Source organism: Typha latifolia, chromosome 5, assembly GCF_019914945.1.
Source record: "Typha latifolia isolate L0001 chromosome 5, TyphaL0001v2, whole genome shotgun sequence".
NCBI lineage: Eukaryota > Viridiplantae > Streptophyta > Magnoliopsida > Poales > Typhaceae > Typha > Typha latifolia.
In genome coordinates, this window is record NC_133090.1 from 258,476 (window position 1) to 275,240 (window position 16,765).

At 37.2% G+C, this 16,765-nt stretch overlaps 2 protein-coding genes across 2 annotated transcripts; both read right to left on the minus strand.

The window, feature by feature from the left end:
- Positions 1–1,775: 1,775 nt before the first annotated feature.
- On the minus strand, positions 1,776–8,435 carry LOC140788369 (putative clathrin assembly protein At2g01600). Its single transcript, XM_073137594.1, has 15 exons — positions 7,934–8,435; positions 7,723–7,792; positions 7,501–7,598; positions 6,775–6,913; positions 6,545–6,672; positions 6,303–6,395; positions 6,128–6,178; positions 5,828–5,893; positions 5,661–5,726; positions 5,425–5,505; positions 5,252–5,332; positions 3,974–4,150; positions 3,820–3,895; positions 3,601–3,725; positions 1,776–2,406 (listed from the first exon to the last, which is right to left on the minus strand). The coding sequence occupies exons 1-15, from the start codon at positions 8,021–8,023 to the stop codon at positions 2,053–2,055; spliced, it is 1,695 nt and encodes a 564-aa protein (XP_072993695.1). The 5' UTR covers positions 8,024–8,435; the 3' UTR covers positions 1,776–2,052.
- Positions 8,436–9,129: 694 nt separating this feature from the next.
- LOC140789585 (uncharacterized) lies at positions 9,130–16,393 on the minus strand. Its single transcript, XM_073139349.1, has 9 exons — positions 16,102–16,393; positions 14,395–14,742; positions 14,102–14,317; positions 12,193–12,839; positions 11,586–11,682; positions 11,437–11,490; positions 11,232–11,350; positions 10,780–10,970; positions 9,130–10,055 (listed from the first exon to the last, which is right to left on the minus strand). The coding sequence occupies exons 1-9, from the start codon at positions 16,312–16,314 to the stop codon at positions 9,430–9,432; spliced, it is 2,511 nt and encodes an 836-aa protein (XP_072995450.1). The 5' UTR covers positions 16,315–16,393; the 3' UTR covers positions 9,130–9,429.
- Positions 16,394–16,765: the final 372 nt, after the last annotated feature.

The window sequence follows — 16,765 nt, forward strand, 5'->3', positions numbered from 1 at the left end:
AGCTAAAATTACAAATTATAGCTTCCGTAAAACATTTTATTGAAGATTTCTGGGTGCCCACTAAGAATCCACCCAATTTGTTATGTCCCAATCCCAAAAAATTAGTATCCAAATCCTACATGCTTAGTAATGCTAATAATAAATTACCTACTGGTTTGGCTAAGGACCATCGGGATCCGATTTCAAGTGACAAGTTGACCATCTATTGAGAGGGAATGGAGTTAAAAATTAATTTTTTATATTAATCGATTGTCATATTTCTACCAAACAAATAGCAAATGTCAACTCTGTCATTGTCGACGAAATAGATTCTTTTTTTTTTGGGGTATAATTGCACATGATATAATTAAGATAAAATAAACAACTTTATTCTTATATTAAATAAAAAAAAAACCCTCCAAAAACCTTAGTTTAATTTACATAAATATCTAACTATTATTTGGATTCATTTGCTCTAATAAGATAATGACAAGCATTGCCGCAAAGATTTCAGTTGAATACTTTACACCAAACTTCTACTAAGATGTGACCAAAAAAAAAAGAAAGGAAATTGCTATCGTTCACCTTCGTCAAATAAGCAGGGATTCAGACCGATAGGATGGTAGCTGAAACTAACGGTAACTTAGGCCAGATGAGTTTGAATATAAAACAAGGAGAAGAAAAGAATAATTATGTATGGGGATGTAGCCGTTGGGTGAGATATCCCTTTCCTTAATTTGACCCACCCCACGTCATGATAATAAATCTAACGAGAGAGAGAGAGAGAGAGAGAGAGAGAGAGAGAGAGAGAGAGAGAGAGAGAGAGAGAGAGAGAGAGGAGTTGGGCCAACTCCCACGTCGTCGGCAAAGAATTAGATGGACAAGCTTTGATTTTTTTTTTTCCTTAAAAAAAGAAAAGAAAAAAAAGTAGAATAAGATGACATATGGATGATAGATTGTTAGGAGTGTATTTGGCTGTAGATTATCTGACGGATTAAAAGTCGAGGAAGCTCTCGTATATATATTATTTATTTATTTGTTAATCACGGTAAATTATATTCAATCAACTCTCAAAAACAAAATTATAAATATGAGCCATTAATAGTCATTAATTGCTATAAATTCAACCACTAAACTATAATACTATAATAATATGAGTAAATTACATTCACATCCAGCGTTGGTGACCTATAATTTAGTATATGACTAAAAAGATAAATCTTTGAGGACATGTCGGCATCGTGTAAAAATCTCGTTGGCTGCCATCGCCGACATGCGTACGTGGGCCAACGAGCATCGCTAGCTCAATACAGTTGGAGATTTGTCGGGAGATGAGGTGGTAGTAGTAGTAGTAGTAGTAGTAGTAGTTGCTGCTGCTAAGTTGCTTGATGGCTAGGTGACGTGGACTCGTGGATAGGGAAGTCGTGGTGGAAAATAATTCCTGGTACCAAAGAAAGCGATGCAGCCAACTGTTGAACACCACGTCAGTAGGTTTAGAATCATATCCTTTTACTAACTAAAGTATCTTATTCTACTGTTGATCCATCTGGAACCTGCTATGCATTGGAGCCCGGCCCAGCCCGATAAGGATCCTAGGTGGTAAGAAGGGCACTTTTGTAATGCCAAATAGAAATTCCCATTTGTTGGTTAAATTAGATTTTCATCCTGAAGTAATAACCCAGCATTGAATTAATCTCTGAAACTAATCAAATGCACCAATCCATGAAACCTACTGCTACTTGATAAATTAAACTAATAATAGACACCATCATCACAAAGGCAACAAGGAAGGAAGGTTTGGTCTCATCTTACCGATACATCTTTATTGATGATGGGTAGGAAGATAGTAGAAAGAAGCATATTTTGACTTTCATGTCTTGTAACTAACTACACATACATTTGGTCTTACATAAATATACTCTTCCTCTGGGAGCCAAGCAACATGACAAAGGTCAATACAACGCAATCACACAATCATGGATGATACAACAATTACACAAGATTTTGCAGCGGCAGATGCGGGGCGACATTCCCACACAAAAAAGAAAAGTACAGATATATTCCTTTATTAAGCTACAGAAGTCCCGTGCCCCCAAAAGGATTGCTTTGGGGGTGACCATTAACCGGGAATGCTCCAAAGCCCGTGTCGCCGAATGGATTCGCCGCAGGTCCCATGGCCATAGGCTGTGGATGCATGGGCTGTGCAAAGGGATTCGGTTGCATCATCATAGACATCTGCTGCTGCTGCTGTGCCATGGCAGCCATTTGAACTGATGGAGGGGCCGCTACTTGGCTCGACACTGCAAATGGATCAGCAGCCATGAATGGATTCGGAGGTGTTGCTCCGTAGAACTGCTGCTGCTGTCTCTGACGGTAAGCTGCCTCATCGTATAGACTATCTAATATGAGCTTGTCGAGCCCACCAGCCTGCACGTCATTAAAACAGAAGTCAAAGAAAATTTAGACCACCACAGAAAACATTACATAAAGAGGCCAACTTTCCTGATTCAACATGATTCTCAAGCTAAAAATAATGTTTTTTTTTTCAGAAAACAAGTTAAGAATATCGTAAGCTAGTACTCACACTGCATATTCTAGGTCTTAAAATTTAAGTTTCCTCTTAAATTTGCACACTGCAATATGTTACTCTTATATTAGGGACATTAGACGCAAAACATTTCAATACGACTACTGCAGAAGCACCAAGAATTCAGTCTTTTGTTGAGAGATTTTTACCTTACAACTAACTATATTATAAGGCAAGCATGCCTCAAATATCTTTCTCCAATGTATTCCATTCTAAAAATGCATGATGGTGCCCTAAATGGAAGTTTAAATCATCTAATGCACAAAATAGACGTGCAATATGAAATAGCAGGACAAATGCAGAAGCAATAACAAGAGCTCACAATTCAAATATCCTAAAGATCCAACAATGATAAATACAAGATTCCATGATCCTAACTAATGATGGTAAAAATACTGTAAATCATCAATTATGCCAAAAACATATACAATCTAATTCTCATTATTATTGACAGGAATAATGACAAGTACCAGATAAGCAACAATGACTAACTTACAGCTCCGAATATAGCAATGAAGAGATTACATTAATCTAGCATCACCATAGTGAGCTACCATTTCCTATACAAGGTAGTGAGGTACTAATCATTTGTCCTAATTTGTGAACCTTCCAATTTCGAAGTACTCTAATTCAGGAATAGTTCATCTCAAAGAAATTATAAGAAATGTAGTTATTTCAGTATTGCCTCAAATACTTTGAGTTAATTCCAAATTATATTGCTACCTAAGTTCATTTTCATTTCTTTTCTTCATATGAGACAAATCCAATTAATTTATCTGGCTAGATGAAGCATTCAAGACAAATTCTTCCAGATGAGAGTGGACTCTTGGATGTTAAAGTTAACCATCATGATCCCTACATGTGAAGCATGTGACTCTCTTCTAAATACTCCAATAAAAGTTAAATTTCTCCAAAAAAATGTTTTCCTTTACAAAACAGTTAAAAGTACAGTATTCATTAGCTTCTGTCACTCGATCAGCGGCAAAGCAAGGAAAATAAACCAGTAGCTAAAAAGCAAAGGCAAAGAAACAAACCAGCTGGCTTTCCACCGCAGTTGAATTCATACTGCTAGGAGTAGTAACAAGGGCAAGCTCCCATCCTGTTGGATCAAATCCCTTTTCTTGAAAAGTACCAGAACCAGTGGAGGTAGTAGCAATTTCTGTATGAATATGGGTACTTGATCAGGATAAATACAAAAGATAACAGAAAAAAAAATCATCCGAATATGTCAGAAACAAAAGATCATCAAATACCAGATGGAACTATGGCTAGAGCCAACGCGTTGCTTTCCTCTATTGCTGATGCATCAAAATTTGTATCATTTAAACCCTGCATAATCAGAGTGATATTGGTATCTGATGCCTAAATGAATGAGCCTAAGGAACACAAGTTTTTTTTTCTACTCACTAGTAGGTCAGCAGTGTCTGCGGTATCTGGCTTGGGTACATGAGTTACAACTTCAACATTGGAAGGTGCCACTTCAGGCTCATCAAGGGATGGTATTTCATCCTTTTCCTCCTTTTCATCCTCAATAGGAGTGGCTTCTTCAGGTTTGTATGTCAAAAGAAGACGCTCAGGGAATTCCTGGTAGAATAGTAGGCTGAGTTAAAAGAACTGAAAGATCATTCTTCAGCAATTGATGACAAAGTGGTTGCTAGAATAAATTCAAAATGAATATGTCTACAACAAAAGAAGAATTTAATGAACATACTTCAGCAATTTGGCAAACAGTATGACTATGGCCATCCCAGTCAAAACGGACTAGCACCCTCTGCCCCTCCTTGAAGATGCAACTCTTGATAGTTCTACAGCAATATCACTTGCATCTCTCTTATATGCTTGGACCCTAAATGCGAACACTAATAATGCAATGAGTACTTCTCTCAAGATGTAATTACTTCCTATCTCCCTGTGCTATTCAACTTCCTCAAATTGCAATACACTATCTTAGTCATTTACTACATCAACATGTCATGCCTATGTTCAGTTTTCTCCTATAAGGATTCTTCATCCATTCTCAGCATCGAAGCTAAGCTTCACAGTTAATCTACACACCTGCTGAACTGTACTGTGATGCTGCATAAATATTTCATAATTCGTCATTGTTTACTAATGCTAAAATAAGTAAAGAAAATGAATTGGAATCCAACTAACATAAAGCACAGAAAATCCTTATAGTGAAAGAACATGATAAAGGAGAATGAATATCACTAATTCTTACCTACATCTATGAGTCTTCTGATATATAACCACATTCTAAGCTTTCAGAGTAGTTGCTATCTTTAAAAGCCAGAAGATTATATCATATTCAGGAAAGCAGGGAGGGAAGAGCAACCCAACTTTAGAAAAAGGATTAAAAAAATTGTGATAGGTTGCTAATGGGCTGGCGATGGTTAATAGGGCTGGTGACACAAAATACTCAGAAGCCAATAAGTACAAGAACCAAGACAAGATGCTGCACTTTCTCAGGAGCACATTATTTCAAGGTGGCAAAGAGAACACCAATATGAGCTTGCAGAAAAAATTAAACATTCAGAAAAGGCATACTCTAAAGAATAACAAACATAAATAAAGAAAACCAAGAAATACTTTCTTCGTTGAGATTGTATGAGTGATTATGACAGCACAAGTAAGTGCACAATAATCCAAGGTTAGTTTAGGGGGGTAAGAATAACTATGACTAACCAATGGCTCTCTTGAAATGGAAACCGCTCGTGGAGCTTCCCTTATGTACTCTTCCATGGTAGAAAGAAATGATTGTGGAGGCTGGAAATAAGCAAAACGAATTGGCTTATTCATGAAGATGTACCTTCACAAAATTGCAATAATCATCAACATCATAATACAAATATTATTACCTCTCTCAAATTTGGAAATTGGAAATTCCTAGCTAGTTCTAATCCCCGACAAACTTCATAAAAATTAGAAAGACTTCCAGCCTGCAGATTAACAAATAAGTTTCTTTAGCCAAGACAACCAAAAAGAAAACCTCATAGAATTGTTACACTGCTCAAAGTAGATCTTCCAGAATTGCCTGCCAAGATGCCTTCTAAATATAACTGCGAAGTCTTGCTCAGCCAGATCTTAGTATTACCTGTTGGCCTGCCCTTTTGTATATTTCAAGTGCTTTAATTGCTTCATGTCTTGGCATCTCAAAGAACTGCAATGGAAATAAAATAACAATCAAAGACATATACAATAAAAAATATTTACACTTTACACTAGAAAACAATAAAGAAAAAACTAACTATAGCTGTATACCTTATCAACAAGGTTGATAATTCCATCATTAATGGCACAGTAAATCTTAAAGCTTTCTTTGAGTACCTGTCTCATTATACACCCAAATGAAAGATGATCAAACATTTGCATGTTGAATTGCTGAAAAATATGCTCTTAACCATAAAATAAAATACTGGTAGTACACAATAAAAAAGATCTTGCATCGCCCCTTCACATGTATCTAAATGTGGACAAAAAATTGTTTTACTTTCAAGAGTAAAACAGTACCAAAAGAACTCTCCGTCCATGATATAAATAATAGCAAAGAAGTAGGCTTACCAAAGCTAATGCGTACTGTACCACATAATTTGTAACAGCTGCTCCTTCTGGCTGCATATAATTAAGAACCCAATATAGATGAATATAACAGAATTTAGAAGAAAAATATTACTTTCATCTTAGTAAGTGCTAAATTTGGTTAATAATAAAAAGTCAATGGGCAAGTAGAAGTTACCTGGCATCCAATAAGACGATACAGCAACTGTTGCAGAGCAGGCAGCTGCTCCAATAACTCCCCACTCTCCAACTCTCTAGTTCTGCTGTGACCCTGACAAAGCATATACTACAATTAATTCAAGTAGCAGCATCTCATTTAGCTGTGAACTCGTGATTTGTGAAGGTAAGTTATATCATCATATGATTCATACCAAATAATGAAACAAACAAAATTTGGATCTAAATAGTCATATCTCAGACCTTATCAGACCCTTCAGAAGGTTTTGACAAACGCTCAGCTTCAACATCATACTTCAAGATCCTAAAACATTCCAGTCTTTCCTCCAAAAATAAAGCATAGGTGCGAACCCATGCAGAACAGTCCCAAGCTGCAAAGAAATGGCAGTAAAAGCTAATGAATTCCGCCTAGGGATATATATCATTCTTATTGATGACAGAATGCTCATTATATTCAGGTCAAGATGAACCACCTATAGGACTTGAGTCATCCTTGAAGTTAGATAGATGAGGAATACGCCCCCTCTGCGAAAAATTAAGCAACTCCTCACGGAATGTAGGATCCCCCTCCCTAAGAAGCCTATGGATGACTATCAATGCCTTTACTGCCACCTGCACCATGAACAACCACAACCATTACTGAAAAATGAGCACTATTGGATGAAGACAGAACAAAGAGAGAAACACAAATTTCAAGTAATGAAAAGAATTAGCTTTTAAAAGAAATCTCCAGATATTTGTGGTGGTCATTGCAGGCTTGCAAATTATATTACCAGATTGTCATTATTGCTACAACTTACCATTTAGTAACAATGCGAATATTAGTCCCCATATGGCACTGATACAAGAAACCGGTTATCAGTTAAGGGGGGGATAAAAAAGGCTAGGTGAACAAGGGGTTGGTGCTGTTATGTAACTGGATCCAAATTCCAACAATGTATAATGCTCAAGCAAGTTAATATCTATCGGTTCTCCTCATGTGGATGGAAACATTCCCTTCCTTTTTATCTTACAAAATTAATTTGGCTGGGGGAAACATAAAGCTCTATGCGACCCAAGTGGAAATGGACCAAATGTAACTATGAACATGACTGGAAAACACTGCAGTCTAACAAAACCTCATACAAAAAAGAAAAAAAAAATCTATCAACAAACTAATCAACCAAGGGTGGGCAAAAAGGCAAGAACGAGACAGATACCGTCCAATTGTGGGTCTTCCCAAGCCTCCGGGCAAGCGCATGGATGCAGTAGGCAACGTCAGCCCGGGGTCGAGAAATGGAAGTCGCCGCCAAGATCTCTGGAATCAATCATCAAAAAACGAATGAATCGATCTAATCAAGAACAGCACCATCTACTTCTTATAGAAATCAAGAGGAAATTTATTTAAAAAGAAAAAAAGAAAAAGAAAAAGAAAAACTCACTCCGGAGATGGCGCTCCTTGGGCGGGCACTCCACGTGGTTCGTGGCCTTCACGATCGCCACATCCAATTCCTAAATCACACCACAATCAAAGATCCTCTCAGTTAGTTGGCGATTATTTAGTGGCGGAAGCCAAGATTAAACTACAAAGTACAAACACAAAACAAACAAACGAACGAAAATTCTAAAATTCAAGCCCGAGTCGCCACGTACCTTGAAATCGCTGTTCAGATTCGCGAGGCCGACGGTGGTGGAATCCTTGATGGCTCCGTACGCCTTCCGCCAACTCTGCATCGTCGCCATCTCTCTCTATATCTCTTCTCCTCCTCCTTTCTCGCGATCTACTCTTCCGCCCTAATTTTATTTATTTATTCGTGTTCAATTTTTATTCCTAAAAAACCCGATCTAAAATCGAAGGGGGGGGGGGAAAACAGAAACAAATCGAAAGATTTTAACTCCTCCGTCCTTGTTTCTTGCTAATAGCGTGCTTAAAAATTTAGGAAAAAAAAATAAAAAGAAAAAGAGAAAAGAAATGAAAAGAAAAAAAAGGAGGTGGACTCGCCGCCTTCCTCAGTCGCTGTCGCTTCTCTATATTATTTTTTCTGGTTCGGTGTCGTTCTTCACACTTGGCGGTGGGGAACAACAGCCAGCCAGAGAGGCGACTATGGTATCCCTTTTTTGCTTGCCTTTTTCTTTTTCCAAGTGTTGCTACGAGGACCCAAAAAAAAGTACCTACCATTAGTAAACACAATATTAAACTTTTTTATGTCCTTTTTTTAATATTTGGTGGTGGGATTCGATGCGGACCAATCGGTGCCACTTTGGTTCATTCCAATCTCATTCATTGGCTAATCTCCTACCGTAAAATTAGCGAGGTTAATTACATCACATCATTTGTTTTGTTGATTGTGTCATATATTTTTTTAAAGTTAAATAAGTGATTTTGTGGGTTTAAACAAAGAACATTAATCTCAACAGACCTTAACTGTGGGGTACGTTCTAGGTACAGGAAGAATTGTAAATAATAGACTTTATTTCAACGGTATGTTTGCTATTTATTTAGGAAGTGTGTCTCTTTCTGGGTCGTTCGTCGTCCGCCAGCCTACTACAAGTTGTATTGAGCGAATCGAATTATTAAAACCATGCATAAAATTAGGAGCCAGATCGGATTATTCCAGGTTCAAACCAGGCCTACTGTGCTGCTTAATGTCTAGATTAGTTTAGAATTAATCGCCCTGAGTCACACTAATCACTGATAGAAGTGAATACAATCTTCAAAGAGTGAAAAAAAAAAAGTGATTTTGTTTGGCATGCTGATACTCCCAATGCAAGATGTATAGGCTCTTAGTAGCGAATAACTTGCTCGAGCTGCAGTGCAATCGATCATCATAATACTGGTAAGGAGCATCAGGAAGAATGCAACGCCAGTAGTTCTCAAATGCAGAATTAGAGAAACCAACTACAGTATACGCATACGCATACAGCGAATGTTATGCTCACAGAGTACTAACTAAGGCAGAACAATCAACATTCTGAATCACTTGTGATGTAATTAATCAACATTTAGGCCACATGTTAGTAGCCTTGCATGGGAATTTCAATGTCCAGGCATAGCGATAAATCTTTCAGTCAAGAATTAGTATACCAGTTAAATTTTGATGTGAGCTTGTGGAATGGCGATGAAGGATGATGCACCAAGATGACATATATCACGTAGGCAATGTTCTGAGGAGATGAAGAGCACGAGTCCATTGTGGCCCCTCTGTAAGGACTAACCTCTTCAGTACTGGGACTGCTCCCGCTGCGACTATTGCTGGGTGATTCTCAGCATCCATGCTTAGGTTATACAAGATGGCCAGGCTAGCTTCAAGTGCATCTCCACTTCCTTCATTGAGGAATTCCACTAGCGGAAATATACCTCCTGTAGCAGCAACTGCCCTCGTGCACTCCATCGATCCTCCAGAAATTATACTGTTCAACTCTATTACAGCAGCTCTTTTATCTTCAAAGGAAAATGATGTGCTCATCTGCTCAACAACTCTTGGAATTGTCTCATAGATGGTTACTTCCATGTCAACAGCATAGCCATGGTTTGCTCCAGAACCAACCTTTGATTCGAGCTTTACTAGACATGCTGCCACCCAGTCCTTTGTGCGAAGAGGGATATTAGACTTCAGGATTCTGCGCAGTACAACATTGAAGTTCATAGGATCTATGCTGCGACAGAACTGCTCATAGTTCAGTAGTTTTGCAAGAAGCCTGGCAGCTGCAGATGTTGCTAGGTCAATCTCTTCAGTTTCAACCACAGTCAGCTCTGGTTGGTTGTCAATATCACCTTGCATGCCAGTTCAATGGTACAAAAATAAACTATCAGAAAAATAGTATATACACCACAACTAAACAGTGAAACAGTACGTGAAAGGAATGATATAAGCCTAACCAGATTTAGAAGAGAACAAAAAAACAAAAGTAAATATATAAGTAGATTAACATTTTTCAAAAAAAAAATATATCAGTATCATATTGAAGATTATTACAACATAACATAACATCATGCAATAATAGTTTGTAGAAGGTGTCGATTGAGAACCACTTAATGTGTTACCCATGGTGTGCTATAACCTGCAGCAATTGGACTAAAACACCAAGGAAAATAATGTTATAATTTTCAAAAGAAAGGCATAGCATAGGAACATATGCTAGAATGTACAATATAATGACAATAAAGACAAAGTGGAGGTGGCAGACATGGTCGAATCTGCACTTTGATATTAAAGTTATGATACCTTATATTCATCATCAATTGACACCAAATGAGCAAATGAGCAAATGACACTCATATTCTGGCATTTGTTACAAAGTACCTTTTCTCCTTGTTGCCCTTTATGAGAGTAATTTTAGTCATTTCATATGCTTTACCTATAATGCTCTTATTTGTATGCTACTGTCCAAAAGTTGTTATCACACCAAACCCTAATGGATCAGTTAAAAAAGAATGAGGAACAGATTTACTCGTCAATTATGGATATTCTTTATTTGCATGAAAAGAAATCAAGTACCATTTAGAGCTCCCCTTTCGAAAACTGCATCAAGTCCTGACACAATGCCAACAGCAGTCATTGTGGTAGCATATGATTCAAAACTTGCTAAATACTCAAGTATACAAGCAACTTTTATTTGCAAACTTGGAGATGATTTCTTCAAAATATCAATAAGAGTTGATATGACACTAGAGTCTATGATCACTTCCCTGCAGCATTCAAGAGCATCTGGTCAGTGTCACAGAAGTTACTTTATACACAAGAACTGCAGCTATCCAAGGTGGAACTGTTGTCGAGCAAGAACATTGTTACGTAATACTGGAAGGTGAATGAAGGATTAGAATTAAGATGCAACCTAGTAGTTGGACTGTTAATTGTGATATTAATGGTATAGCAGATGCTTCTGCTCCATTCAGATTTAAGAACAGAATTCATCTCCTAAGTGATTTAAGGAAAAAACTGCAACATACCTTGACAATCTTTCATGATTCAATGAGGTGGGAAGACTTCTTTTGGATCCACCAGTATCATGAGATCCACTTGGAGCTTTCTCTATTTCCTCAGGCTGATCAACAACTTTGTCATCAATCTGGTAAAATCACCAAAATACCATCAAATAAAAGGATCATAAATAGCGCACTAAAGCTTTTCAAGGAGGGGGAGCATCTGCCTTACCTTTGGTTTCATGTCATTGCCTATGCCAAAAATTCGAGAAAGTATATTAATAGTCTGCATCAGAGATTTTCTCTATTAGTATTTGAACAGGATATGTTACAGCTTTTAAATATTTCTACAGGCAGAGTGAATTCTGTTTCTACTACAACCTTTTCGAGTAGGACTACTGATGTATTTGGGTCCTTCAGAACATTAACCAGGGGCTCCAGAGCACCTTCTGCTTCAATTGTCTGGCAAACTCTATAGCTGAAGAGAGGTAAAAAGAGAATGGGATCAAACTATAGTATTATTTCAATGTTAACTATACCAAAATTTCTTCTCTATATAATGGGCAATGAAGAATATAACTGAGGGATCCATGATTGATAAGGTTTAGCATTCAATGGTGTATAGTTTTGCAATGCTTAAGGATCAAGTTCTTATCAAGACCAATGTCTAACACGCTAGAAATGATAGAAGAAAAAACAAAAGGAGGTTTTCCTTGATGTTCTGAACTATAAGGTACATAAAGGATTATTTCAAGCAAAGGACATTACTTAGGTTCCAAAATGTACCAAAGTTATCTACACTGAAATCCAATTTGCATCTATGATGTATCAAGCATGAATGGTCAAAACCATGAGTTAAGAAGAGTTCCTAAGTTAAATATGAAGTGCATTAAATGGTCATTTGAGTAAAAGAACATTAAGTCCAGTGCATGCAGGAAACTGTGTGATTGCAAAAAATGAAAAAAAGGAAGAAGTAGGAAATAATGACCTCAAACTCAGCCTGTCCAATGCATGCACTACAGCTTGCCTGACAGTTTCACTGTTATGATGCAATAATTGAACCAAATGTCTAATAGCTCCAGCTTCCTTGAATGAGATGCGCATGTTTTCACTTATTGATGCATCAGCAATTGAGTAAGCAGCTCTGATAATAGCAGAAAGATCTTCAAGTCCAAGAATCAAAACTAGTCGAGCAACACCATCTATCCAATGCAAAAGAGTATAATGTTGATTTGACAAAGATTGAGATTCGGTTTTTCCTCCATCCTCCATCTCAATAGCTCCTATTCGTGCAAGAAATTGCTGCTGAGAGCGCCCCACTATTGCATTCATCTTAGCATACTCAAGCGTTAAGTTCCTATCCTGGATATTCAACCCAAGAAGTAATTCAGAAGCACCATATCTTGAAGGGCGCTGATTCCGCTGAATTTCGGTGCCATCAGGTAGAGAAGGCCACGAACGAGTGACAGACCTAACGGTCTGATATGCAGAAGAACCAACTATAGGGACACGGATGAGGCCTTCCTCGGTGATTAGAGTCCTAAAGTACTCATCTTTACAAAGTTCCAATAATGCACTTTTAGCTTCCTTTCGGATAATCTTACTGTCTTCGTCTTTTCTTATCAGCAGATCAGCCTGCAATTATATTCCTAGTAAGAGTGCAACAAGGCTTCTGCTTCCAGCAGTCATTACTTTTAAAATTGCAACAAACAAAAGATTTGTGGTGCAGATCAAACAAATAACAGCAATTCAGTAAACAAGAGGAACAGATAACATGTCCTTCAAAGAATTGAAAGGATGCCAACATAATAACAATGAAAGTCATTCTAGCATTAGAGCCAAATTTGATGTAGCAAGAGGATCATAGAATTTGAATTGTAAAGGATACATCATACATATGACATCCTTTTTTATTGGAACACCTCCTGTAAAAAAAGATGAGCAATCAACTCTTAATTCTCAGTCAACTGATATCAGTCCTTTTTAACAAGAGTAACAAGCTAATCCAATATTAAGGTCAATATGATTGACTAATCCTTCCAACATAAGAAGAGGCTTTTCTGAATTGCTTTCTGCAAATGTAAAACCATGTTCATACCTCCCACTTCTTCCTATTCTCTTTCCTTGTATGTCCACAAATCCAAAGTCATCCACAATAATGACAATTATTGACAATTCCAATCAGCATAAAGAAAATCTACTTACATTTATCCCCGTGTTGGAAAGATGCCGACAGTACAAATTGGGCAGCTCGATGATGCTGCATAGTAGAGTTCATGTCAACATCAGCATTAAGAGGTAGATGGAGAGACATAGTATTTGCTGAGCAGCACCATCAATATCACTTGGCGTAGGGAGTCATATTTGCCATCAACAAGAAGAGGCTTAAGGAGTTCACAGAGGGATGGAGGGGGAGAGAAAGAGAAGCAAGAACCAAGAGGGAGTGAGATATAGGGAGCTATGGTGCAGAAAAAAAGGAGAAAAGGAGTGAGAGGAAGAGAATGAGGAGAATGAGGAAGCGTCAATTTCATGATCCACAAGAAAATCCTTAAATACAGATGATGGGTCAGGTGACCTTATAAACTCGAAGGAAGCACTTTGGTTTTGCTTCTCCAAATAATTAACCACAATCTTTAAAATAATTATGGTCTGTAGCTGATTCTAAAATTTTGCTCATGCTGATGTGGAGCTTCTCAATTGTTGTTCACTTGTTTGTCCTATAGTCGATCAATGCGAGGGAAAAGCTCTGATAATAATGACATGATGATTAATTCCATGCATGTTTATATAAGTCTTATGATTTATAGATTAAAATGGAATAAATAAATAACAATACTACTGGTCATCACATCTACCAATTAATCTCAAATGTTTAAACATTCTGAAGAGAGTCTTACCAACTTTGGGATTACACCTGCTTCAACCATAATGTCATGATTACAAGAAGATAAGGCCAAATTTGCAAGAATGCCACCCGCAGCCTCTTTCACCTTTACCTCTTCATCATCAAGAAATCTAATAAACTTTGGTAGAAGACCACTTTTTGCAATCTTCAGCCTAAGAGTATCATTGATAGATAAGCTCCATAAAGTACATAAACTTTGTTCCTTTACCTGCATGCAGATACTGAGTTACTGCTCCAAAATCAGGTCTGTGAAAAATGTACTTCAAGAATCTTGACCTTAGTTACCTCTGGGGTCAATTCAGATTGGCAAAGAAGGCTGGAAATTTCCTCTATTGCTCCACTTTTGGCAACAGCATCCCTGTATAAGTTCACTGAAGATATAGTATGTAGAAGGCCTGCAGCTGCTTCACAAGTAGAAGATGATTCTGATCTCAGAAGGTTGATGACAAGATTAATACATCCAGGAAACTGCATAATCTCATCAATGCATTTCCTCCCTCCTTGGGAGTATTTCCAAAGTGTTATTACAGCCTGTTCCCTGTCAAGTGGGTCATTGTCTAGACCAAGCATTCGAACAAAGAGACCAACATAGGCATCTCCAGAATTTGTGGTTCTTCTAATACTCCCAATATCCTGAAAAAATGTAATAATTTCAGGTCACAAGAGGGATGATGAATGCAAAATAAAATGCAGTGTGGCAGCAGCATTCAATGACATTAGTAATATAATAATATGTCAATTGAATCACTATGTGACTATAGAAAGGAAAAAAAAACTGTAAACTGAGGCAAAACTAGAATTATTCAAAACAATTCTTTACTAACAAGTAAGCAAGCAATTATTGTCCACTATTTGGATTGTTATATTGTTCCTTTCCATCCATCTCTTTATTATTTAGTACCATTTTTGTGGCAAACAAGTGCCTATTCAAGGTCTATACTTGGCAGCTGTCACTAGTTTGTCGTGGAACATGAAAGAATGGCTGCAGGCAAAAGCCACTTGTCTGTTAAGGCCTATTTTGATGTTTATACAAGAAATAGACTGCTTACAAATAGCTAACTAGAAAACATGTAGATCTTCAGAAACTACACAGCAGCAACCCAACTACCCTAGCCTCTAATCATCTTTTTCTCTTTATATTTGATGGGCTACCAACAAACTAGTAGTGTTCATTATTTAGTAGTTTAGAGATGAAGCACTGACAATTTAAGATCATTCTCTGTGAACCAAGAAGGGCATAATTTGCAAAAAATATTGATCGTGCATTAATGGATAAGATCAGCAATATTAGGGCCTTATCCAATTTGTGACAATTATTTTATAAAGGATATCACAACGGAAGAATCACTGGCCGTGTGGATCTAGTCATTGAGAGAGGTTCCCCTACGTAGTAGTTTAGTCATATTTTATATGTACTGACAAACTTTTTTTTTCTTCTAAATTTACTGTAGAGGCATGCATAGTGCCTTATATGAGTTTTGCCAACTTATCTTTATATCAAAAATGAAAATCAATTTATCTTTTACCGCGACGCTTCTGTGTGCTTGAGTCATATTTCTACTGTTTGACATCCATTTCTGCATCAGAAATATAAATGCAGGGCGAATTCACTCATCCTGAGACTTAAAGATGCATGATATCAGCTATTCAGTTCTTGAATAATAAAAAATATGTAATACTAGCCAACTCATGCCAAATAATACAGATTCTAAAGGCTCGATGGCATGCTCGTCCAGATTAAGCATTATGATACCATTTCAGTTCAAAAATTAGTTCAGAGTTCCTATTTTTCATTCACACTTGCTTGAAAATATCACAATCTATTTTTCATATATGGGATACGTGGTGTACTTGAATTCTTATCTATGACCATACTGCTCCACATAACTATGAACAACGAACTATTGCATCCTAAGCAAGCTTTATTCGCACTTCTGAATCGGAAGCCGAAACATAGAAACGAAAAGCTCGAAGGAACGGAGATGAGCTTACCGCAGGGAAGGCTCCATCGCCGGTGGCTCCGGCGACGAGATGATTGGCGGTCCGGCGGCTATGGCGGAGGGCAGCGGGAAGGTCCTCCGGCGAGCGGAGACGGTGAGGTTCGCGGCTGCGGCGGCGGAGATGGAAGAGCTTTGTGGCGGTAATTGAGGAAGAGAAGGAAGAGGAGGGGGGAAGAGAGAGGAGTAAGCAAGAGTTGCAAAGCATTCTCCTCCTAGGAAGGAAGAAGAAGACTGCGACGCCGCGGAGGATTACGAGAATTCTGGAATCTATAACTCATTTGCCAAATTCCAACTCCCTTTATATTTATATCAGGGCATTTGCACGAAAACACTCTTTAAGATTAGATGGGGCTTTTGCAATTTAATTAATATTTAATCTTTTTAATTAGCATATAAAATTGAGTTCATATATATATATATATATATATATATTTTTTTTTTTTTTTAAATAATCCATATATATTACGCATAATTTGCTGTACACACTAAAATTTATTATTTTAAATTAAAAACTTTACAATTCATTTCTTCATTTTGCAAATATATTTTCTATAAAAATTTGTCTACAACCAATTCAATTTAAAGAGGTTTTTACCTAACTTTTGTATTTAATTTTTTAGATTTATAACGATGAAGCGAACAATATTATTAATAAA